The sequence below is a fragment of the Juglans regia genome, chromosome 2, assembly GCF_001411555.2.
Source record: "Juglans regia cultivar Chandler chromosome 2, Walnut 2.0, whole genome shotgun sequence".
In the NCBI taxonomy this organism is placed as follows: Eukaryota; Viridiplantae; Streptophyta; class Magnoliopsida; order Fagales; family Juglandaceae; genus Juglans; species Juglans regia.
In genome coordinates, this window is record NC_049902.1 from 22,216,040 (window position 1) to 22,243,076 (window position 27,037).

Genomic DNA, 27,037 nt, shown 5'->3' on the forward strand with positions numbered 1-27,037 from the left:
AATGTCTTGCTAGCATCTCCTTGCCGGCGACGACATCCACAGTTGCCCCAAACAAAGTTGTAAACTCTCATCTAGTGCAACGGCTTCGTGAGAGTGAAGGAGAAAAACATTCGGGTCATAGATTGGTAAATGGATAGGGTTTACAAACCCATTACAGTTTGGGCTGATTATAGTGGGTCTTAAGTCTAGCCCAGTCTAAGAACATCGAATGCAAAGAATGATGCTTGGGCCAAAATAGTGAGCCCATATGTTAGGCCCAACCCAACAATGTGATTAAAAAAAAGTATTATACAAGTTGCGGGTCAGAATTGTAGCCCAGCCCAAACAAAAAAAATAATTCAGAAAAATAATTCTTTATTTCTCTTTCTCTCAATGCATGTATTTTATTGTTTACTAAATGTAAAAATTATTTGGACTTGAATTATGACTATTAGTTATAAAATTCTTAATTATTATTTCTTATGAATTTTATTGTATCGTAAGGCATATAAATTTATGAATTATTTGAAGTTAAATTATGCATGGCTACTAATTATAAAATTCTTAATTATTATTTTTTTATGAATTTTATTGTATACTTGGTCGTATATATATAATTTTAAATTTTAAATGGAGTGAGTAATTTGTACCAAAATTAAGGAAGGGGTTGGTCGCCCAAATGTACAAAACCTTACTTGATTTTAGATAAAAAATAATTAACTACATTATATCATGGGTAATAACGGAAAATGATTGGATCTGTAATATAATTAGTGATGTGGAGGGAAAAATTTGTATACTAGAGCTTACTTGCAAAGGAAAATTCTCATAATATAGCTAGTTCATCCACAAAATTTAAAATTAGAAGGAACACTTTGTATGCCGGAGTTTACTCTCAAATGAGAATTATGATGATACAGCTAGTTCATCCACAAAATTTAAAATTGAAGGGAACATTTTGTGTGTTTGGGTTCACTACCAAATTATGGATCTCAATGATACTTTTAGTTCATCCATTATGGTTTAAATTCTAAATTTAAAACTAGAGGAAACATTTTTGTGTTGGAGTTCACTCCCAAAGGAGGGATCTCAATGAAATTATTATTTTATCCATAATGGTTTAAATTCTATTATTATTATGAGTGTCAAACTCAAAGCATTATTGTGATCAAAATATTTTTCTTGCATTAAGTATGTGAATATCATTACAAGGTTCCCTATATAGATGACTCAAGTTTAGAGAAATATGAGCATGTCAGATTTTCACTAAGACCTCGTTTGGGAATGACTCTAGTTCTAGACCCTGGTTTACCTATTTTAAGTCTAAAATTAATTATTATTGAGAATAGTGGTATGGGTACAAAGGAAATGATGAATAGAGGTAGTGGTAAGAAATTAATTACAATATATCAAACTTTGAACTTTAGGAATAGAAATGATGAAATCTTCTTATTTCTTACATAATGGTTTATTCCAGATGTATAGATATATAGGGGTTTTAGACATATTTTGAAACCCAGCCAGTATATACCAATTTTGAGATTTGAATAACCGATACCGCACCGGTTACACTCCTAAACCGATACTTCCGGTTTGACTGGTTTCGGTCTAGTTTTTTTATTTTAATAAAGTATTAATTGATTATATAGCTAGTATAACTATACTATAATGATATAGTGATATAGTATTAGTATAACTACTAATATTATAGTGATTTATATAGTTATATATAGTGGATTATTAATAATATTAGTATTAGTATTAGTATTAGTATTAGTATTAGTATTAGTGTGTATATATATATATATAATAGTACCATATAATGATATAGTATTTGATTATTATGTTAGTGATAACATGCTAGTGATAATATGTTAGTATGTAACTTATTTATATATTTGATTATATATGTTAGTGATAATATGATAGTTACATACACTTTTGTATGACTGTAGATGATCAAATGTATAGAAATGTATTTATCCTTAATATATATATATATATAGTTTATATTAATAGCATATGATCAAATGTTCATCTTTAAGATTAAGATTTTATGTTATAAAATCAAAATTTTTAATGATAATGTTATATCAAATGTTATATTAATTTTATGTTATTAGGTTATTATTATACATGAATAATCGGAGTTTAAAATTTAATGTTATATTAATTAGCAACTTAGAATTATATATAAAAATTATATAAAAAATCTTTTATATAATATAAAAAATTAATATATATCTATATGAACCAATCCATGTTAAAAAAAAAAGAAGACCAGAACAGGACCGATTTCGACTAGTTTTGAGAAAATTGAAACTAGTACCGGACCGAACCAATTTTGAACTAGACCAAATCCACCGGTTCGATTCGGTTCACCTATTTACCGGGTTTTGTTTCATCCCTACAGATGTATTATTATTTCAACGAAATAATGAAATATGAACAAGTTGGTATAATGGTTTTTTAATTGATACACATATGTTTTGTTAATTTGTATTGAAAAACTATTATATCTTCTGGAAATGTAAGAAATATGTCAATTGAATTTTGATTGAAATAAGAACACATGAAGCTTTAGGTGTCCTAAACATAAGACTTGATTCGAAAGGAAGAGTAAACTTCTTTCTATACAAGTTTCGAATCAAATCTTATAAATGTTTAGACTTATTTTTTGAGGTTAAACTCGAGTGCAAATGTTCATGTTTCTTTTGTTTACATGAGTTTCAAATCAAACTCTATAAATGTTGATACCTATCTTTTTATTAGACTTGAGTACAAATGTTCATGTTTCAATTTGTTTCAAAATGTCAATTATGTTGGTTCCATTTTTCTTCCAATAAAGTTTTTATTTATCATGCCTTCATAATAATATTTTTGTTAAAAGTTTTTTCACTCATGATGGATGTACTGGAACCAAAGAAAAACTTATTTATGAAAAACTTTTACAATTTGTGGCATAGAGTTTGAAATATAATTTGTGACGTAAAAGTTTGGAGAATATCTCTAAGAAAAGTTGTAGATGTTTGTAAATAAAATATTTTTCGCAATTAAATTTTCTAATCTCAATGTGTGTTGATTTGTACAAAAGGAAAGCAAATCAAACATATTAAGAAAAGATGGCACAAGGAATAGGGAGTTTCTTGAAATAATGCATATAGACACATGTAGATCTTTTCTCGATAATTTTTTTTATAGATAGAAGTATTTCATTACTTTTATAAATGATTTTCATGGTATGGATGTATCTATTTGTTACATGAGAAGTCTCAAGCCATTGGTAATTCTTGAGGTACTTCTCATGGGAAGGAAATGCAGCTAGGTAGAAATGTAAAAATCTCGAATTGGTTTAATGTAGTAAGTGCATGAAAAGTATTATAAGTCAGGTTATAATCCTGGTCTGTTTTCTCAACTTTTTGAGAAAATGTAGTAAAACTCTTAAAAATAATAGTGTAGAACTTATATCGTGTTCCTCATAAAGTAGTTTTAATGACTTTTTCTGTGGGGTTGCATACTGATTTAAGGCATATACATAGTCAAGGTAAAGCACGGTCTTATAACCTAAATGAAAGAAATTTGACCATATAATAGTTATTAAGTACATTATTATTTTTGATTAAATGATATAGGTTGTGTTTCTAATCATGATCTTAGTATTGAGGAAATTGAAATGTCAAATTTCTTAAGGTTGGCAAAATTAGTGGGAGCATAAAAGCTAGAGATGTGATTATCAAAGAAGTTCATGATAGTATCTTCAAAAAGACTTGTAGTTCTTTTTTCTGATCACCTTAATGATAACGTGGAACAACAAGTAAATAATCATCCACCTCATAAGAGAAACACCGCTGAAGAATTAGTCATGAAGACATCAGAACAAGTAACCACATACAATCTTCTTGATTTGCTATTTGGTTAAATTACATAATGTATTTTCAAAATTCAGAATTTGATAAATAAAGATCCATTTATGTTTTCACAAGTTGTAGAAATGATTGATTCTATAAAAGATTGATACATTAAAGAGATATTAAAATCTATGAATCAATGTAAAATCTATAATTTCATCAAATTTTCTAAAAAGTATAAAAAAGTTTATAACTGTTATTTTTATGTGATTTTTATTACTCTTTTATTTATGAAAAGTGTTAGTTTTCCTTCAATTTTATTGATTTTTATAGGTTGTTTTAGAATAATGTTATTTTCTTAAGTTTGTGCTCAAAATGAGTCTTAATGCATAAATATATTTTTTGTAGGGCTTGAGAGTAATTTGGAAAAACAAGAAAGAAAAAAAAATCACAGAAGAAATCCACAAGAAATTCAAATTCGAAATACGCTAGGGACCTGAACATACTTTAGTATTTTGACCGTAACTTTCTACTCACATTTCGGATAGATGCGATTCTTGCAAAAGACAATTGGCAGAGAAGTTATTGAGGGTGTTAAAATTTGTAAATGGGCCCCGAGAGTCAATCATTTGTTGTTTGCGGATGATAGTGTGATTTTTTGTAAGCCAAATGGGGTTACATCTAAAAAACATCATTCTTTATTGAATACATATGAGAGAACATATGTTCCATGTATTAATAAAGAAAAGACTTCTATGATTTTTAGTAGGAATGTTAATGAAGACTTGAGTGTTTGGATTATGCAGCTTTGGGGGTAGTCATATACAACAATTTGAGAAGTATTTGCGACTTCCTCCTATGGTGGGTAGGTCAAAGAAAAAGCCTTTTCTAGTATTAAACAACGACTGTGGGAGAAACTTCAATTGTGGAAAGGTAATTTGTTGTCACAAAGGGGGAGGGAGGTTCTAATAAAAGCTGTAGCAATGTCTATTCCGACCTATGCTATAAGTTGTTTCATGTTTCCTAAATCTTTATGCTTTGAGTTGGAGAATTTGATGTCTCAATTCTGGTGGGGAAATCAATCTCAGGGGAGGAAGATTCATTGGGTTAGTTGGGAGAAGTTGTGTGATTCTAAGGTTCAAAGTGGGATGGAGTTTAAAAATTTAAGGCTGTTTAATTTGGCTCTCCTAGCAAAACAAGGTCAGAGACTTTTGAAGAATGAAGACTCACTTATGTTTAGTATCTATAAGGCAAAGTATTTTCCAAACTCCAATTTTTTTTAGGCTAAAGCTGGTTTGAGATCTTCATATATTTGGAAGGGGATTTGGAAGCTAGACACTTTCTACAGAAAGGATGCAGGTGGCATGTGGGAAATGGAATGAATATATGAGTATTCAAAGATCCTTGGATACCAAGATGTGAATTGCCTGTTGTTCAATCAATTGTTGATAAAGATATGCGAGTAAATTCTCTAATAGATGAGAGCACAAGATGGTGGAATGTTTAGAGTTTATAGCTCTGTTTAATCCAAATGAGATGAGGAAAATTTTGAAGCTGAATGTGTGTTTAGATGATGAAGATTCTATTTTCTGGGTATATGAGAGAAATGGAATTTACTCGGTTAAAAGTGCATATAGAATGTTTCAAAATTCTGGTGTATAGAATTTGGGTGAAAGTTCAAGACAGAAATCTGATATAGCTTTTTGGAAATGTTTGTGGCATTTGAAGTTATCTAAAAAAATGAAAATGTTTGCTTAGAAAGCTTGTCTGGAGAAGTTGCCTACATATCAGAATTTAAGGAGAAAGCATATTATTGATGATGATGTATGTGTGTTCTGTGGGAGGGAAAGAGAGGATGTTGCTCATGCTGTTTTTTATTGTCCTGATGTGAGACAGATATTTGCAGACCACCTCAAGTTGTACAAAAATGTTGTTTTTGGTTTGAGTTTTTGGTTTGAGTTTTTGGGATTTGGCTAATATCGCTCGAGAAAGAGGGTTAGAGGAGGATTTGGCTATTTTTATTGCAATTGCTTGGGCTCTTTTGTATAGAAGAAACAATTTTATATATGAGCAGGTCCTACTTCGAACACAAATGGTGGTTAATAACGCTCTATCTTTGAATTTAGAGTTCAAACAAATTTAGGTTTTTGATGTCTCAAAGAACCAAATCAAGAAAGTTGTTTCTTGGAACCCACCTCCAATAGGCTACCTTAAGTTGAATGTTGATGGTGCAACTTTTTATGAACAACATACATCTAGGGTAGGAGTTATTCTTCGAGATCACAATGGTGATATTCTAGTTGCTTGCAGTAAAGTGGAAAGGGATGTAGTGTCTTCTAAATTTATTCAGGCTATTGCTATGTTTAGAGGATTGCAATTGTGTATCCAATGGGGTGTTCCAAAGTTAACGCTTGAAACAGATTGTTTGCTTCTTGTGAATGCTTTGAATAATCTTACTGACTATATTACTGATTTTGATTTTCTACTTCAAGATATTCAAAGAATGATGACTTTCTTTCAAGAAGTTCAAGTTTTACATATAAACAGACTAGGTAATACTGCAGCACATTAGTTCGCAAGGTATGCTTGGAATATTAGTGATATTGAAATGTGGTGGGATTTTTGTCCTTCATTCGTAAGTCAAGCTGTTTGGCTTGACAAAAGCAATTTGTTGTAAGGACTTTTTTTGATTCAATGAATAAGATGTTGGTTATCAAAAAAAAAAACTTGTTTATCCCTTTCATAAATAATAATAATAATAATAATAATAATAATAATAATATGAATTAAAATAGAAATAAAAAAAAAAGTAATAATAATAATAAATGAAATTTACTTTATTATCTAAATTTTGAATCTATATGTTACAGAATCATTTTAGTTGTTATTTAATATGAAACTACCATTCTAGTTAAATAACTAGAACTTACGACTGCTCATCGTAATTAATTTTTAATATTGAGATAGTCGTTAACTCGCATGTAGTTTGCTTGCATTATTGCATTAAGGAGAGATCTTGATTTGATTTATAAGAAGAATAAACACCGCTTTAAACTTCATTTAATTAATGGAATTAGATATTCAAGGTCTCTTGCCAGAGCTATTTTATAAATTGTTTATTAAATCATTTGGGTTAAATTTAAGATTGAGAATAAAGAAGAGATGAATTTAAAGTAAGGGTAATTTTATGTTCTTACATTCATCGCGCATTGATAGGTATGAACACTCGTTTGCTCTGCTCACGGTGCAGAACCGACCTTCACTCAATTCACGATATTGAGAATACCAAACGCTAGTTTGCAAAACTGATTCAATACCCATTCCAAAACATCTTATGGTTCCATATAGGCAACCATTTACAACCTTAGAAACAAGTCCCATAATAATGAAAGGCATTAACCAATAGAAGAAAATAACCAAACATGGAAAAGTCTAATAATAACAAATAAAACAGTAAATGATAATAAGGATCAAGTCCCACACATCAAGCTACGTAGTTTGCCAACTTGACATTTGGTTTGCTGGTTCTTGTGCTTCTTCTACGTGATATCGTGGACCCTTCAATATTCGTATCATTTGCTCCTCCTGCGAGAAGAACCTTGTCCTCAAGGTTAAAATTTGGAAATTGCTCTTTAATAGTAGAAATAGGCTCCCACGTGGCATCCTCTTTAGGTAATGTATTCCAACGAATCAAAGCCTCCCTTACTCGGCCACTCGCACTTTGAACCCATCGTTCACCCAAAACAGCATCAGGTTGTAGCAATGGTAAACCATCATCAACATATGGAGGTAAAGTTGAATGCACAACCCCATGGTCCCCGAGTCGACGCTTCAAGAGAGCAACATGAAAAATAGGATGGATTTTTGCATCAGCAAGCAATTGAAGACAGTAAACAATATTACCAATATGTTTGAGAATTTGATAAGGACCAAAGAACTTGCTGGCCAACTTTTGATACGAACGCTTAAGAATAGAGTGTTGGCTATACGGTTGTAATTTTAAATAAACCCAATCTCCTACCGAAAAAACTTCTTCATGTCGACCTTTATCAGCTTGTTGCTTCATCCGATTGTGAGTAATTTCCAAGTTAACTTTGAGTTGGCGAAGAATACCATCTCGAGAAAGCAGAGTGCTATCAACCTCAGCTACGGCGGTAGATCCAGAAACATATGAGTTCAAGATGGGTGGTGGGCGGCCATATAATGCTTCAAAGGGTGTCATTTGGATGGAACTATGAAAGGAAGTATTATATGAAAATTCAGCCCAAGCACGATAAGCTTCCCAACGTTTTAGTGTTGCATGGACAAATCAACGAAGGTACTGTTACAAACACCAATTGACAACTTCGGTCTAGCCGTCCATCTCAGGATGATAAGCAGAGCTGGTGCGTAATGTTGTACCTTGCAATCGGAAGAGTTCCCGCCAAAAATGACTCCTGAAAATTCGATCACGATCGCAGACTATAGATGTAGGAATGCCGTGAAGTTTAATGATATTTCTAACAAAAGCATCGGCTACATCCCTGGCGCTGTAAGGATGGGCAAGAGCAATTAAATGGGCATACTTTGTGAGGTGGTCAACAACTACAAAAATGGCATCCTTACTGGCTAACTTGGAGAGACCAACTATAAAATCCATGGACACATCAGTCCATACACCCAAAGGAAGGCTCAATGGTTCGAGGAGGCCCGCAGGAGAGCGGGTATCATATTTATTGCGCTGACAAGAATCACACTGCTGGACATGTAATCGAACATCTCGTTCCAAGCCACGCCAAGTAAAAAGAAGAGACAAACGTTTATAGGGGCGAAGAAGGACAACATGCCCGCCCACTTGGCTGTCATGAAACTCATGTAAGAGAGATTTCTTGACAGCTGGAGAGTCGGGTACCAAAATTCAACCTGCACGCATAATACAACCATCCTTCAGTACGTGATCCTCTACAAATAATGTATCAGCTTTCAATTCCTACATAATGGGACCCAAAACTGAATCACGTTTGGTGGCAGCCCTTAATTCAAGTCAAACTTCCCAAATAGGATCGGAGATTGCAATTAATTCAAAATCCCACCCACTGCAAGATAATGCATCTACCGTATTATTTTCTCTTCCTGATTTATAAATAATCTCATAATCAAATCCTAAAAGTTTAGAAATCCATTTTTGCTGCTCAGAAGTAGTGATGCGCTGCTCAAGAAGATAACGCAAACTCCGTTGGTCAGTGCAAATCTTAAACTTCCTTCCTAACAAGTATGGCCTCCATAACTTAACTGCCTCCAAAACAGACAACATCTCTTTTTCATACATAGACCATGCTTTTTTTGCAGGACCAATTGCCTTACTAAGGAAAGCAATCGGTTTGCCCTTCTAAGAAAGTACCGCGCCCACACCCAATCCAGAAGCATCTGTTTCAATTATAAATTCTTCCAAAAAATTAAGAAGTGCCAAAACTGGCATAGAAGTCATAGCACTTTTCAAACTATTGAAAGCATCTTTGGATTCATCAGTCCATGTGAACTGCCCCTTTTTAAGCAATTGAGTTAATGGCAGAGCAATAAGACCATAATGACGCACAAACTTACAATAATATCCAGTGAGGCCTAGAAAACCTCGTAGTGCAGTAACTATCTTGGGTTGTGGCCAATGAGTCATAGCTTCAATTTTTTGTTGATCGACTCTCACCCCCTTCGTGGTAATAATATGTCTGAGGTACTCAACTTTAGTTTGGCCAAAAATACACTTTGAAGGCTTTATGTAAAAAGAATGTGAAACCAGTATATCCAACGTAATCCAAAGATGTACAAGGTGGTCCGCCAAAGATTTAGTATAAATTAAAATATCATCCAAAAAAACTAAAACAAAGTGACGTAAATGCACCTTAAAGATTGAATTCATAACAACTTGAAAGGTCGAAGGCGCATTGCACAATCCGAAGAGCATTACCAAATATTCAAAATGACCATGATGAGTCTGGAACGCCGTTTTGTGAACATCGTCAGGATGAACACGAACTTGGTGGTAGCCCGCTCGTAAGTCAAGTTTGGAAAAGTAAGCCGCACCAAAAAATTCATCCATCATATCCTCAATGGTCGGGATAGGAAAGCGATCCTTGATAGCCGCCTCATTCATAGCACAATAATATGTACCATCCTTTTTTTTAACTAGCAAAACTGGTGAAGAAAAAGGGCTCGTACTCTGACGAATCAACCCTATTGCTAGCATTTCCTCAACTTGACATTCGATCTCATTTTTTTGGAAATGGGCGTATCGATAAGGGGCCACATTCACGGGAGTAGACTCATCCTTCAACAAAATACGATGATCACACTCGGCACTGGGGGCAATGTTTTCGAAGTCTCCAAAACTTGGGAATGTTCTACTAACAAATGTGTAATTTCATCAGCAACAACTAGTGTACTAGAGTGTTGACATTTGGATTCACCCTCAATAGCCGTTAAATAAAACATCTCGACACCTTCTTTCCATTCTTGTAATAAAGAATTGGCATCAACCACCCTAGAAGGCCCAACTGATTCGGCCTTGATGAGATATTGATGATTATCCACTATAAATTGCATAAACCATTGTGCATAATTATGCCCCACATATTCCAGACCTTCAAGCCACTAATAACCCAAGACGAGATCCAAACCCTGGATAGGAAGTCTAGATAAAGTGGTTTCAAAATCGAATCCTTGGATTGAAATGGGACTTTATCATATCTCGCATGACACTCTAATTTTTCGCCACTTGCAATGCGCACACAAAATGGAGTAATAGGAGTAACCGCCAGATTTAATCGATTGACCACCAATTGGTTAATAAAATTATGGCTTGAGCCACTATCGATCAACGCATTAAGTTCTTGGTGATGTATCACAGCTCGAACCCGCATGGTATGATTACCCAAGCTGCCTAATATAGCATGCAGAGAAATAAGGGATCAGCTGGAGAGTCTATAGCCTCCAATTCTTCTTCGTTTGCAGCTTCCAGTGCCATCGGAACTTCGGCCTCAATCAAACATGTCTAAGCTTGACACCTTGCCAAGGGAGAATTTTTCATCACAATTAAAACAGAGATTCTTCTCATGCTTCAATCTCATCTCCTCAAATGATAATCGCTTCACTACCGAAGCTTGTAGAGGCTTTGTACCAACTGGCGCAGAATTGGGAGTAGTTAAAATTGTAGACCCTGGAGTGCGATTGGTGGAGCGAAAATTTCCCACAGCTCTTTTAGTTCTTTGCAACTTCTCATCTTGGTGTTTGGCCAAGTCAATGGCCCTTTGTAAGCTCTTTGGTCAAAACATTCGCACCTCAACAACAATTTCATCCTTCAGTCCCCCCATAAAAGCACCAAGAAGGGCTTTCTTTGGCCAACCCGTCACACGGTTGGCCAACTTCTCAAACTCCTACAAATAAGCCCGGAAAGAACCTGTTTGTGAAAACTTACTAAGTGCTTCGCCATAATCCTCAAAATCCATTGGTCCAAAACGATGAAGGATTCCTTTCTCAAACTGATGCCATGAAATGGTCTTCCCAAGGTGGAAACGGTTGTACCATTGCCACCATTGATTTTCCTCACCTCTTAAGTGAAAAGAAGCTAATACCACCTTCTTCTTACCCTGAATCTCCAGAGTAGAAAAATACTACTTCGCACGATCAAGCCAAGCAATGGGGTCTTCACCTGCAAATCGTGGAAAAACAAGTTTCACTCGAGAATGCATTCGTAGGGTCTGAGTCTTCTCTTTCTCCCTGACGTTATCACCCTCTGAGCCTATATCGGACGCTTGAGAGGAAAAAAGACATTTCACTCTCACCCTTAACAGAATCAACTAGCTCGAAGTCCTCTGAACTCGAGGACAACAATCGCAACTTTTTGGAAGACTTACGAGGGGATCCCTTACGGCGACGTTCGTCCCGACTCGATGAACAGGTGTTGGATTTAGCCAACTCTTGGAGAATGGACTGATTAGTTACACTCATTTCTTGCATTGTGCGACATAAATCAGAAACAACTCCTTCAAGTTGCTCCAAACGAGCCTTGTTGGTCTTTGATGGATCAACCATTGACAGCAGAAAGGAATGAATCGTACTGGCTCTGATACCAATTGATAGGTATGAACACTCGTTTGCTCTGCTCACGGTGCAGAACCGACCTTCTCTCAATTCACGGTATTGAGAATACCAAACACTAATTTGCAAAACTGATTCAATACCCATTCCAAAACATCTCATGGTTCCATGTAGGCAATCATTTACAACCTCGGAAACAAGTCAAATAATAATGAAAGGCATTAACCAATAGAAGAAAACAACCAAACAAGGAAAAGTCTAATAATAACAAATAAAACATTAAATGATACTAAGGATCAAGTCCCATGCATCAAGCTACGTACAGGTTGACATTTGGTTTGCTGGTTCTTGTGCTTCTTCTAGGTGATATCGTGGACCCTTCAATATTCGTATCACGCATATTCCATGAAGGGATTATTTACGTACTATATATTAACGTGACTTTATGTAATATATTAGGTCTATTTTATAATAATTACTCTTACTCCACTAGGCATATGATCTTAGTACCATCAACTAAGATAAATTCCAATGGTGTCAAGAGTACTTTAGCCCAACTCTACACGATCTGTGACATTAGGCTTATCCCCAAGACTTGTAAAGTAAACCTAAACCAGCAGGGAATTTGTTCAGATGGGAAAAAATATCAAGCCATGCTTGGACCTGTACATATCTACAATGTGTCGATGATGATTCATATAGTATCTTAGAGCATTAGTAGTGAAGTGACTAAGAGAATTCACTTTTTATTATTATTATAACTAGCTACTTTTCATAAATACCAAATAACAAACTCTCTAAATTCATCTCTACTTTATTAAAAAAATCATTTTTGTTCTCAAAGTAATTGAGAGATTTATTCCTTTTTAAAAAATCACGCAAATTAAAATACAATTTACAAGTGCAAAAAAAAAAAAAAGGTTTTATGCAATGGGCATTATAGATTTTGTCAATCAAGTGAAAAAAAAATAGAACAAAAAAAGGGAGAACAAAGGAAAAAAGAACACTTGTTAAAATATTTATAATAAGAATAAATAAATAAATAAATAGCCAGCTAGATTCACGGGTCATATTTGGCCAGCCCAAATAACCAACAATAAAATCAAAGTTGATTTAGGAGTGGTTTGGATTTAGAGATGAATTGAGATGATTTGTAAATAATAGAATAAAAATTAAATTATTTATTATATTTTATGTAGGAATTTGGAAAAGTTTTTTTGAGATTTGAAAAAGTTGAATTGTTTATTATATTTTGTGTGGAAATTTGAAAAAATTGTAATGATTAGATGAGATGAATTTAGATGAATTGGTGTGAGTTCTGAATACAAACAAAGCTTCGTACTTGATGTATTTTGCACTCATTGGCCAAATTTTAGCTATATTTTAACTTTGACTAATTCACTACAACTAGTGCTCTTAATTCATTAAAACCCCTTCTATCTCCTAACAAACTTGGATTACCAAAATTACACCTATCTACACTAAGGCTCTACTTGTTTTTGTGTAAAGTGAATTCGGTGAATAGTTTTCGGACATGTTTGGAAAAATAGGTTAACGAAAAGAATAATGTTAGATACAGTCTTAAGCTATGCAAATCTCAAGCATTATATTTAAGAAGTAGAATCTATTATTAAAAAAAATGATTTCGTCCAATAAAGACAAGTGAAAATGATTTCAATTGAGAAATTTTATAAACTGATTTCCAATCTTATTCGATCACTCTCGAATCTCAAACAACATTTTTATTTTTTATACTTTCCCTAGTTCTGTCTCTGGTGATCCTTTGATCTTTCTTGTCTTTCCTATGCCTTTTTTTCATTTAATATTTCTTAATATTTTTCATTTTATATATCTTAACTTACAATATTCATCTGGGATTTTTTAAATTTTTTTTACTATCTTTTTTAAGCTCTTTTATAGGAAAATCTTCACATAGATAATTTATGAAGGTAATCGAGTTTGGATGAAGTTGTGTTGCGACTAATATTAATGGTGAGGCAATGGATGGACTTTTTTGTAGGGAGTGTTATATTAATGGGTACATGATATTAAATATAGTCATCCACTCATCATGGCTTTAAATTGTTAAATTTTGGTCGTTTAATATGTTAATACTTTATAGCATAATTATGATAACTTGGAATGCATAATCTAACTAAATTCAACATTGGGTTCCCAATTGCTCTTATTTTTTAGAATAATTTTATTTAGTCATGTGAAACTTACTGTTCATATGACCTTTTTGACGTGGCACTATTATGTGATGTCATGTAATTTATTAAAAAAAAAAATTAAAAGTACATTCACAAAAAGATAGAGGAAACCTAAAATTTTAATTTTTTTTCTTTTTATACTTTCGAACATCTTTTTAATCTGAATATATTTTTTAATGTTTTTAATAAATTACATGAATGAAAGAGGATCATCTAAGTTTGGTGCTTGAGATGATAAATAACAAGTTCCAATAGCATTATGTCTCGTTTGGATAATAGGATGAGATGAGATAGTTTTAGATAAAAGTTAAAAATTTAATAAAATATTATTTTTTAATATTATTATTATTTTAAAATTTAAAGAAATTAAATTTTTAATTAAATTTTATATAAAAATATAATAAAATTATAATAATGAGATATATGTGATCATACCATTTCTGATCCAAATGTGCCTCATCTATTTTTCATCGATAAAGCTTCGTATATAGGCGAATCTTATTTATTGTAAAGTTGTTAATGGCAAGTACAAACCAACAGTTTTGGCCATTTCTGAGGGAGTGATGCTACACGCCTACCGCTCCCAGCTCCCGCTGGGAGCTACCGTTAGGTTTTTTTTTTTTTTTTTTTTAATATTTTTAAATATTTAAAAAAAAATTATAATATTATTAAAATATACTTTTTTAATTATTAAAAAAAAAATTAAAAAATCACAACGATAAAATAAAACGGTAGAAATAAGTGGTAAGAATAGTATTTTTCTTTACGAGGAGGAGGAAAGGATAGGTAGAGGACTCTGCTCTCGTTTCCAGCAAAACCATGTCCGTTTCCATGGCCTTGTTTTCTCCTCCAACCCACCCTCCATCCTTCTCTCCCTCTATACCCCTCAAACCCCACCTCACCCTTAAACCTCATCTTTCTCTCGGACCACTCAAGACTTCCGTCTTCCTCCTCTCCGCCGCTAGGGCCTCAGCGGACAATGGAGCTGGAACTTCGGCCTCGGCTGCCACTGCACTTGAACCAGATGCAGACCTGAAGATCTCTAAACCTCCAAAAGCGGTGTTTCAGAAGGATGAGAGCACTGCTGGAGCCAATGGGTCTTTGGGGGCGACGGAAGCAGGGGAAGTTGAGGTGGTGAGTAAGTTTGAGGACACCAGATGGATTGGAGGGACTTGGGACTTGAAGAAGTTTGAGAAAGATGGAAAGCCCGACTGGGATGCAGTTATTGACGCTGGTGAGGTTTTGGGTTTGTGTCAATTTGGGTTCAAAGTAACTTTTTTTCCCCTTTATTTTATGTTATATTATTTCGTTTATTTTGAATCCGATTTCATCACTTCTGCTTTGCTTCCGCGTTAATTTGACTTGGGCTGAGGTTTTATTTTTTCTACGTACTATTGTTATCTGAAACAACATGCAGCTTAAAAGTTAAAAATTTCAGTTATCTAGTGTGAATTATGTTTCTTTTTAAGAAACCTCTATCTGCATTGATCGGTCTGCTTTATAATAAAGAAGAACATAATGGAAATTGACTAAAAAAATATCTACTACAATATGAAAGGAAATGTAGCTAGAAGAGTAGTAAGAACTTCAAATATTGTTTACAGCACGTCCTGATCAGTGTCATCTTTTATCAGTCTCCTCTTTTAAAATTACTTTCTGTATGTCTTTTGTGATAATCAATAATACTCTTTGTGTTGTTAGGTATACATTCCAGAAATTTTTATGATCTGTAAGGAAAGCGTTCACAATAAGTTGTAGGAAACTATTTATTATGAACATTTTTGGGGACAGATGCTACCAATGTGGTGACTGTGATTTTTGCACAATAAGAAGCCTTTTGGCTTTTCTCAACAAGCCCTATAAACTATTAAATACCAACCACAATAATTCTGTCTATAGCTCCAAAAAATGCTAGTACCATACTGGAAATGGGATGAAACACTGGGAAAAAAATCCCGTAATGGATGAGAAAGTTGGAGAGCATGATTACAGTGGATTGGTCATAGGTTTCATTATCATTACGTTTCTTGCTGTGGGCATTGCTGAGCCTTGATGTTTCTGATTAGAGTTAATGGAAGTGATATTAGAGGGGACTTCAGAAGTGAGTGTATGATATTTGGAATTTTGAAGATAGAGCTCTGTTGGCCATCATTTTAACCTTTATCACCTCATAGACATGACTGGAGAATTGAAAGATAGGGCAGTGTCTTCCCTAATTACAGTTGCAGAAGGAGTCTTCCCTCATTTGCAGCAGAATCTAAGCTCAATACTTCTTCTTCCCATCCCCTTACAAGGAAGGTGATATATTAAAATGAACTTAAAAATATGGCCAACCATCCTACTTGAATCCCTAACTGAAATAAATGTCACTCTACAATCAGAGGTGCTTTACTGTATTGCATTATTGATCTTTCAAAGTGTGTTCAGATTACTCAACTTCCCGTGGCGTATTAGTAGGAAATTTAGTGCTTTCTTTCCTTGTTTAGTTTCATTATCGTCAATATGCAATTCCTTTGTTGCTTAAGTTTCACCAAGCCAAGAGGTTCATATCTCTCTCATTGATGTTTCCCCTGTCCTTTTGAAAACTTGGATGCTTGCCATATTTTTCTTTTATTTTTATAGGGAGGAGAGGATAGGATGAGGTGAAAATGGAATCAGTTATGATTACTTTATATTTATTCATTATTCATCCAGATTACTCTTGATTACTTAATTTCTAATGGACGTCCTTGGATAATTTTTTTAGAAGCTAGGAGGAGAAAATGGCTTCAAAATAATCCAGAATCATCCAGTAATGATGACCCAATAATTTTTGACACATCCATCATACCTTGGTGGGCATGGATGAAAAGGTTCCATCTACCTGAAGCCGAACTACTTAATGGTTTGTTCAGTTCATAGTTCCCTCTATAATGAATCTTAGCTCACAAAAAAGTGGCTGCTGGCTTATGCTAATTCTTCGATGGTGTTTAATGAGTTTTATGCAGGCCGTGCTGCAATGATAGGCTTCTTCATGACTTATCTGGTTGATAGCTTGACTGGGGTAGGTTTGGTTGACCAAATGAACAACTTCTTCTGTAAAACTCTATTGTTTATATCTGTTGTTGGAGTTCTTCTGATCCGGAAGAATGAGGATTTAGAAAACTTAAAGAAGCTGCTGGAAGAGACAACCTTCTATGACAAGCAATGGCAAGCAACCTGGCAGGACGAGACGCCTGGCAGTTCCAGGAATTGAGAAGTGAAATTGCTATTCATGAGTTTGCCTCCAAAAATTTCGTGGGCATCCTCTTTTGCGTTTCTTTTAAGGTAATTACTCTGTTTTAGTGGAGAAGGATGATTTCAACTCCCATCAGTCGTCGAACTTAAGTTTTCTTATATTTTTAGCTACTGTGCATTTGCAGCTAGAAGTTTATTAGTTTGTGAACACGATCCCTTTTAAAAAGAATTAAGCGGAAAGATTATTGTGGGACTAACTTCAGATTCCAAGATGACCATTCCTAGCTGCACCTGTCTGCAAGTATAACTATAGGATGATAAATATTTGGACTCTCATCAATTCAGTGTAACTTGGCCTAGCTTGTAAGCAATGGTCTACAAGTTTCTAACGAATAACTTGAAATTCTGAGTGGTACTCAGCTTTGTTGGATGAATTGTCAAATCTACTTAAAATAAATCAGTATTTAGGAAGTCATTACTCGAGTCTTTTGTGGCATTTGGCATACATCTCTTTCAAAGCAGTTGCAACGCCCCAATCATGTCCGAAGAGTTAGTTCTTGTAATCTAAAATTGTCTCTCATAACATATTTATATATTTCAAATTCTCCATAAAATATAAATTCATGTATTCAAAACCAAAAATATATGTTCCTCTACCAAGATACCAAAGAAATATCTCAATAAAATAAATTAAAATCTCCACAAAAATTTGGAAATATCCATTTCTCAAAATATCAAAATATCATAAAATAATAAATCTATTAAATAAGACTCTCCAATAAATACTTGTACCCTTGAAACCTTACTAACATTTCATACTCTTGACTTCCTGCCAAGGCATCAAAATTATTGAAAAAAATATCGTGGAGATAAGAGGTGAGTTATCAACAACTCAGTAAGTAAAGAATATATATTAGTATGTAAACATGAACATTTACAGAATTCAGAATACATAACAAAATATTTTCATTTTCAGAGTACAGAACCAGAACATGTTATCAAAAGTATCAAAGCAAAAGTTCAAAAATATTTTTATTCAAAATTCCTTTGGTATAGCATAACTAAAATATCGCATCAGAACATAATTTCATGTTTAACCCCTGTAGTAGGGTTGTGTGAATCCTGAGGGCCAACCAAGTAGAAACAGAATGTGAGATCTTCCCCTTATTCATTCTCGAAGCCCTGACTTCCAAAGTGGTTGCATCAGAAATAGAAAAGTTGGTACCAACTCAAACAAAGGCCACACTTTTACACCTATGGTAAGGTTAGAACGGAATAGAAATAGAATGTCATGCCAGAAGTTTTCAATAGTCACATCATATCATATAGGAGTACATAACATATTCAGAACACAACAAAATCATATCATAATCATATAATTATGCACAAATCTTGATATTTGCTTCTTGTTGCACAATTCATAAACAAAATGCAGAAAATAAGTTCATGTCTACACCAGTCATGACAAAAAATACTTTCTTATTATACAAAGTTTCATGAGTAATTCATAACAAATAACTGAGGTTCTTTCAAATTTATTTTCATAACAAAACATGCATATTTTTTAAAATTGACATCAGTTCATTTCTTTTATACAAATCTAGTATATGAACCCTGCTTACTTGGACTTTTAGATTTTCAGAATTTTCTCACAATAGTGCCAAGCAAATATTAATTGTCACCTATAAAATAGTCACGTAGCTTCCATAAATTTTCGATCGAACACGTATTTCGATACTTAAACCTGAAATGCTAAAATAAAATATTTTTTCTAAATGTCTAAAATTCTTTTAACCCTAAAATATTATTACTTTTCAAATTTCATCAATATCCATTTAATTCGTTCGACTAATACATTAATTGTAAAATACAATTTGTGTACTAATATAAAGTGAGACTAGGCCCACTTAAAATATTATACTAATTTTTGCAAACCAATTGAGGCCCATGGTAAATATCTCGCCCAACGTAAAAATACAAGTTCAAACTTTGGCTTGTAACTCAAAGGACATAAGTGTAATTTCATAAAAATTATTCTACTATATGCTAAGCTTTATGTGAAACCAAAGAAATCTTTCCTATTTCAAAAACAAGGCAAACACTAGAGAGGGGTGGTACGTCTGAGGCTTACTGAGAGGGAAACAGGCATGTGGCGGAGCAAGGGACTAGGCGGCGGTCGTGAGTGGTCAGCGAGGTGGAAGAGCATTGAGAGAAAAGAGAGAGTGATGAGAGAGAGAGAGAGAACGGAGAGAGAGCATGTCGTGAGGGAGAGAGAAAGCTCACAGTGAGATAGTGAGAAGGCGTGGGACGGTCTAGGGGTGATGGGAAGCTTTTGGCTATGGTTTCTGTGCAATTTCCGATGTGTTTAGCTCTCAATGATGGTGGTTTGCAGTGGCTCATGGTGGAGAAGTAGGTGCTCTATTTTGAGGAGCAAAAACAAAGATGCATTCGGTTCTCTATGCCAATGGTTGCCAGTTTCACGTGGGCTGGGCAATGGGCTATCACACGGTGGTTTTCTTCTGGATAGGTAGGTTTTGTGCGGTGGACGTACTCAGGTTGGGCTTCTATGATGAAGAGGACGTGCAAGTTTCCAACAGCAACGGCTTGATGCTGCAGCTTCCTCGTGGAGAAGGGGGAAAGGGCAGCACGACTGTTTCATGGTGGTCCCATGCTGGACGCTGGAATGTGAGAAAAATAAAATCAAAAAAGAAAAACTGTCACCTGAGAGGTGGTGGTGGCCGTGAAAATGTGCTGGTCTTGGTTATTCACAGTGCAGCAACGTGCATGGAAGGGGAAGCTTCAATGGAGATTTGCAGCAACCCTATTCTGGGAGAAGAGACGGTTGTTTTATCTAACGTGTGGTATATATAACAACTATTGAAAACCCTAGGAGAAGGAAAACATGCATGTGGATGTGAGTGGAGTCGTGCGTGGTGGGGAGTTTCTAAAAATTTTGGACGTTAGGTCTCTCAATTTAGAGCAACCGGTTCTGGGTATTACTATATGGGTTGGGTTGGTTATAGAAGTCCACACCTCATCTCTTTTTTGGCTTGCCCGTATTTTCATGGGTCTCAACACAATTGCTAAAATAGGCCAACTAGTCCTATAAATTTTTCGAGCCAATTTTCAAGTAAATAGATCTCACTTGGTTCATTAAATAATTTAACCTAATATTAAGCCCAATAAAATCCATACTCTATCAAAATAAAATTTGGGCTTGTAGCCTGTTATAAAATTACTCGTTAACTCTCAAGTGGCTTTAGAAAACTTCGTCCTCAAAATTTATTGCATCTAAAGTAAAGCCTAAAATACTTATCCCTCATAATCCATGCCTATTTTAAAGTTCAACTATTATGTCAATCTAATATTTCAAAATCCTAACTTTCCAATATCCCTCACCCCATTAACTTTTCAAAATTCTAGTGTCGATTTCCATACACGACCCTGAGTTCAAACATAAACCTCACATATATTTATAAAAAGAACTCCAAACAAAACATTTCAACCTCCTAATAATAGTAACATAAAAGCTCTAAGGTTAAGTCCTAAGTGAGCTCAATTCACTAATTCCCAAATCCTCACAAAGTCTACTTTCAAACCAGCAAGTTTCCAAAATTCACACTTCCATTATACACACTGACCAACCAAACACCTAAGGCTAGGGTCTCATGGACATTAATTATTGGGTCTAATCCCTTTCAACGCCTATTCACGCAATTATTACCAGGCTTGTAATTATAGACTACGCACCCTTGAACATTCCTATGCGGTCTATGTCATCCTTTGGAAAAATCATGCACATTCCCTTCATCCCAACTTCAATATTCTAAACTATAAAACTTAGTAAAATTCCATAAAAACTGCAATAATGATTTATCCTAACTCAACTAAAACGATTGCTTTGAAGGAGAAAAGGAGTAGAGTACTTGTTCGCATCGTGGTCGTCCTCAGGATCTACAAGTGTCAGTGCAAACACTCGAGCCAATCCCATTCTACGCTGATTGTTTCCCTATGTCATATGTTGGGGACTTGAAGGTGGGTTGGGCTTCTTGTTGTCTTCCAATAGTAATGGGTATTCCTTGATGAAGTGTTCGGTCTTACCACATCAAAAAACACGACCCTACCTCCCTTATGCACTCTCCCGTGTGTGCACGATTGCAAAACTTACAGAGATTATTCGGTTGATTTCTCTGCGTTTGCCTCTGACCTGAGATGCTCCCTTCGTTTCTCTTCTTCCATAGCCCTTGATCCATACTAGTGGAGGATTCTTGTGGGGTAGTTCTCTTCCTTTGATCTTGAAGTTCTATACTTCTCTTGAGGCTTCGCTCAAATACTTTGGCCTTATTCACTAAATCTGAGAAAATTTGGATCTCAAAGCCAACCACTCGTTCATAAATCCTATTGTTCAACCCCTGCTCAAACTTTGGGGACTTCTTCTCCTCGTCAGGGATTAGATATGTGGCAAAATGTGACAGCTCAACAAATCTGGCCACTTACTGGTGTATTGCCATAGTTCCCTACACCAAACTAGCAAACTCCGTGGCCCTATCTTCTCTAACTGAGCTTAAGAAGAAGCGATCAAGAAAAATTTATTTGAAATGGGGCAAACTGACTACATTCGTCCCTTCAACTTCCCTAATGGTTCTCTAAAAAATCCACCACCTTTTTGCCTCTCCTATCAGCTTGAAGGCGGAGTATAATACTTTTTGTTCATCAGTACAATTCAAGACACAAAGTATCTCCTCAATGTTCTGGATCTAGTCCTCAGCCAAGACTGGGTCACCATGCCCATCAAAAGTGGGAGGGTGCATCCGCCCTCATCGTTTCTCGCATTCAAGTCCCCAAAATTTCGAACACAACGACGAGCGGCCATCCTGGAAGACTCATACTTGGTTAAACGTTTCAAATGGAATATTACAAATAATAATTTAAGCGTAAATGTAACTTACAATTAATCTATATATCACAAATCAACAATTTATTGTCTTACTCGTTCTTTCTCATATACTAAACTGGCTTAAAGTAAACATACTCCTTAATAGTTCATTCAATTTAAACCAAACCATTTTGATTAAAGCTTACGTGTAAAAATTTACCTCAACTACTCTTCAACTTGACATCAAGGCAAACTTACCTACTAGATCAAAAACTAAGCACCATATCATATCATTTCATACATTAAAACCTACTGAATCTGAAGCCTAGTCCTCACTGAAACTTATGCATATCTTTAACATCTGAGCCCTGAATTCTTATCTAAAACCTCAAATATTTCAAAACCAGTTCTCCAAATTTCACAACCTCTAAAACCTCAAATATCATAAAACATATTCCCTAAAGTTTGCACTTTCTTAAAACTTTAAATAACGACATAATCATCTCCTACCATCCGCAAATGTCTACACCTACAATCTGAAAACTATTTCCTAAAGCCCACACATATCCAAAACTTCAAATATTATAGTCTGCAGAACCTCAAACCTGGCGTTCGATCAAGCTAAGTACACCTCCAAAATCTAAACATTAAATCTTATCAAAAATCATTTCCAGCAATCTAAAACCACGGATGTCATGTAGTCACTTATTAAAATCTACAAAATCTAAAACCTCAGATCTCATCAAAATCTTTTTTAGAGTATGCAGAATCTCTAAACCTCATATTGCCAAAAATTCAATCCATAAAGTCTACATAATCTCAAACCTGGCTCTTATACCAACTGTAACGCCCTGATCCTGGAGGTCCAGAGAGTTAGCTCTTGTAACCTAAAACTATCTCTCATAACATATTTATATACTCCAAATTTCCCATAAAATATAAATTCATCTATTCAAAACCAAAAATATATGTTCCTCCACCAAGGCACTTAAGATATACCTCAATGAAATAAATTAAAATCTCCACAAAGACTCAAAAATATTCGTGACTCAAAATACCAAAATAACATATAATAATAAATCTACTAAATAAGACTTCAATAAATACTTGTAACCATTGGCACTTATTCCTCTATGACCATCAAACATTGCTAACACTTCTTACTCCTGACTTCTAGCTGAGGCATCAAAGTTATCCGAAACATATTGTGGAAATAAGGGGTGAGTTATCAACAACTCAACAAGCAAAATATAAGCATTTATAGAATTAGAATGCAAAAAAAAATATTTTTATTTTTAAAATGCAGAATCAAAACATGTTATCAAAAATATTTGAGCGAAAGTTCAAAAATATTCTTATTCAAAATTCATTTGGCACAGCATAACTCAAACATCACATCAAAACAGAATTCTATGTTTAACCCCGTGGTAGGGTTGTGCAAACCTCAATTATCAACCGTGTAGAAACAGAATGTGAAATCTTCTCCTTATTCATTCTACCTCAATTACCAACCGTGTAGAAACAGAATGTGAAATCTTCTCCTTATTCATTCTCGAAGCCCCAAAGTGCACACAAGAAAGACCACTCAGAAAACCACTTTGATTTTCGAAGTGGGTGCACCAAAAATAGAAAAGTTGGTACCAACCTGAACAGAGGCCACAGTTTTACACTTATGGTAAGGTCAGAATGGAACAGAAACAGAATGTCATGCCAGAGGTTTTCAAAAGTCACATCATATCATATCAGAGTACAGAACATATTTAGAACACAACAAAACAAGATCATAATCATATAGTTATGCACAAATTTTCATATTCGCTACTTTTTGCACAGTTCATAAACAAAATGCCAAAAATAAGCTCATATCTATACGAGTCATGACATAAAATATTTTTTTCTTATACAAATTTTCATGAGTAACTCATAACAAATAACTAAAGTTGTTTCAAATTTCTTTTCATAACAAAACATGCATATTTTCCAAAACCGACCGAAATTTATTTCTTTTATGCAAAGTCTAGCATAGGAACCTCGCTTATCTGGATTTTTTAGCTTTTCATAATTTTCTCACAACAATGCCTAGCAAATATTAATCGTCACCTATAAAATAGTCATGTAACTTTCGTAAATTTTCGATCGAACACGTATTTCGATACTTAAACCTGAAATGCTAAAATAACATATTTTTTCTAAATGTCTAAAATTCTCTTAACCCTAAAATATCATTACTTTCCAAATTTCATCGATATCCATTTAATTCCTTTGACTAATACATTAATTGTAAAATAAAATATTTGTACTAATACAAAGTGAGACTAGGCCCAACGTAAAAATACAAGTTCAAACTTTGGCTTGTAACTCAAAGGGCATAAGTGTAATTTCATAAAACATTACTCTACTCTATGCTAAGCTTTACGGGAGACGAAAGAAATCTTTCCTATTTTGAAAACAAGGCAAACACTAGAGAGTGGTGGTACGTCTAAGGCTTACCAAAAGGGAAGCTAGTGTGCGGCGGAGCAAGGGACAAGGCAGCGGTCGTGGGTGGTCAACAAGGTGGAAGAGCACTAAGAGAAAGAGAGAGTTATGAGTGCGAGAGAGAGAATGGAGAGAGAGAGAGAGAGAGAGAGAGAGAGAGAGAGAGAGAGAGAGAGAGCACGGTGTGAGGGAGGGAGAAAGCTCACCATGAGATAGTGAGAAGGTGTGGGACAGTCTGGGCATGCAGGATTCTTTTTACAACGGTTTCTGTTCAGTTTTTGACTTATTTGGCTCTTGGTGATGGTGGTTTGCAATGGCTCACGGTTGAGAAGTAGGTGCTCTGTTTTGAGGAGCAAAAACGGAGATGCCTTCGGTTCTCTATGCAGGTGGCTGCCGGTTTCGCTTGGGTTGGGCTGTGGGCTATCACACGGTGGTTATGTTCTAGACAGGTAAGTTTCATGTGATGGACGTACTCGAGTTGGGCTTTATGATGAAAAGGACGTGCAAGTTTCCAACAACAGCAGCTTAGTGCTGCAGCTTTGTCGTGGGGAAAGGGGCAAGGGCAACGGTGACTGTTCCATGGTGGTCCCGTGCTGGATGCTGGAATGTGAGAAAAATAAAATCAAAAAAGAAAAAGTGCCACCTGAAAGGTAGCGATGGCCGTGAAAAGGTGTTGGTCTTGGTTATTCACAGTGCAGCGACGTGCATGGAAGGGGGGGCTTCAATGGAGATTTGTGGCAACCCTATTCTAGGAGAAGAGATGGTTGTTTTATCTAACGTGTGGTATATATAACTGCTGTTGAAAACCCTAAGAGAAGGAAAATGTGCATTTGCATGGGAGTGGAGTCATGCGTGGTGGGGGGTTTCTAAAACTTTTGGACATTGGGTCTCTCAATTTAGACCAACCGGTTCTGGGTCTTACTATCTAGGTTGGGTTGGTTATAGCAATCCACACCTCATCTCTTTTTTGGCTTGCCCGTATTTTCATGGGTCTCAACACAATTGCTAAAATAGTCCAACTAGTCTTGTAAATTTTTCGGGCCAATTTTCAAGTAAATAGATCTCACTTGGTTCATTAAATAATTTAACCTAACATTAAGCCCAATAAAATCCATACTTTGTCAAAATAAAATTTGGGCTCGTAGCCTGTTTTAAAATTACCCATTAACTCTCAAGTGGCTTTTCATACATATTATTCCAAATAAAAAATTTTGAATGTGGCTTGGTGCTGGACACAGGTGTTACAACAATCGTAGTTGACTCGAATCCATGATTTCTAATTGTGATAGCGCTTGTCAAATTGTGAACTATCAATCCACCTAAAACTAACTATAGTTAGGAAAGATAAACTTTAAGGCCTGGTTTAGTTTCATAAATATTTCAAACAATCTTATCACATCTCATCTCATCTCAACATTCAAACACCATTCAAACACAAATATTTTTCAATTGAACTTTTCAATTTTTTCATCTAATCATTATTACCTAATAATAACAACTTATTCAAACTTCCAAATAAAACACAAAGAATAATTTATTTTTTTCAAATTCAAAAACAAAAATTATATTAAAAAATTATATTCTAACTCTATTTTAACTTTATAATTTTTTTTATTCAATTTATTCTCTCTCATTTTCCAAAACTCCATAAATATCTTAACTCAAATCATTTTACTACCATTCACAAATTATCTAATTACTATTCACAGATTTCTTATCTCATTTCTTCTAAGCAACCAAATGAAGCCCAAGTCTAAGATAGTGAGCATGAACAAGAATTAGAAGATCACACCGACTCAAATCTATACAAACAATTATGGCAGCTTATCATATGGTAGAGAAAGTACTCTAGTATGCATTTTCAACATTTTTCCTTCCATCGGCTAACTCTAATGAAAGTCCAAAGAAATAGTGATGACTTAACAAAGAAACAGAAAAATTAATCGTTGCCCTGGAAGATGTTTGAATGGAGAAGACAAAATACAATCGTTTCCAGTCCATTCAATGCGTTAAACGGCCGATTAGCTGATCATCTTCAAATTGTGGCTCGTGTGCCTCAACTAGAAATGATGTTTCTAAAAAAAATTATGTATAACATATATAATTTTCAAAGTAACATATATAAAAAAAAAAATTATGTATAACTTACAAATATCAAACTAACAACTTTTTCTACTTCTTAGATGATATCCTCCGGATGCATCAGATTAGGGTTGTTCATCCGATCTGAATTAGCCATATTCCGACCTGACCCGACTACTTTCACTGTCGAATTAGCACTATTCTGAATCGTTTCCGTTAACCCACCCAACCCGAATATATTCAGGTGTTTCAATTTTTTTATTTTTTTATTTTTT

General features: G+C 34.6%; 1 protein-coding gene across 1 annotated transcript; it reads left to right on the top strand.

Moving 5' to 3' along the window:
- The first annotated feature begins 14,863 nt into the window (after positions 1-14,863).
- On the top strand, positions 14,864-17,574 carry LOC109001432 (light-harvesting complex-like protein 3 isotype 2, chloroplastic). The gene is made up of 3 exons (XM_035685419.1): positions 14,864-15,347; positions 16,860-16,997; positions 17,101-17,574. The coding sequence occupies exons 1-3, from the start codon at positions 14,933-14,935 to the stop codon at positions 17,346-17,348; spliced, it is 801 nt and encodes a 266-aa protein (XP_035541312.1). The 5' UTR covers positions 14,864-14,932; the 3' UTR covers positions 17,349-17,574.
- The last annotated feature ends 9,463 nt before the right edge of the window (positions 17,575-27,037 follow it).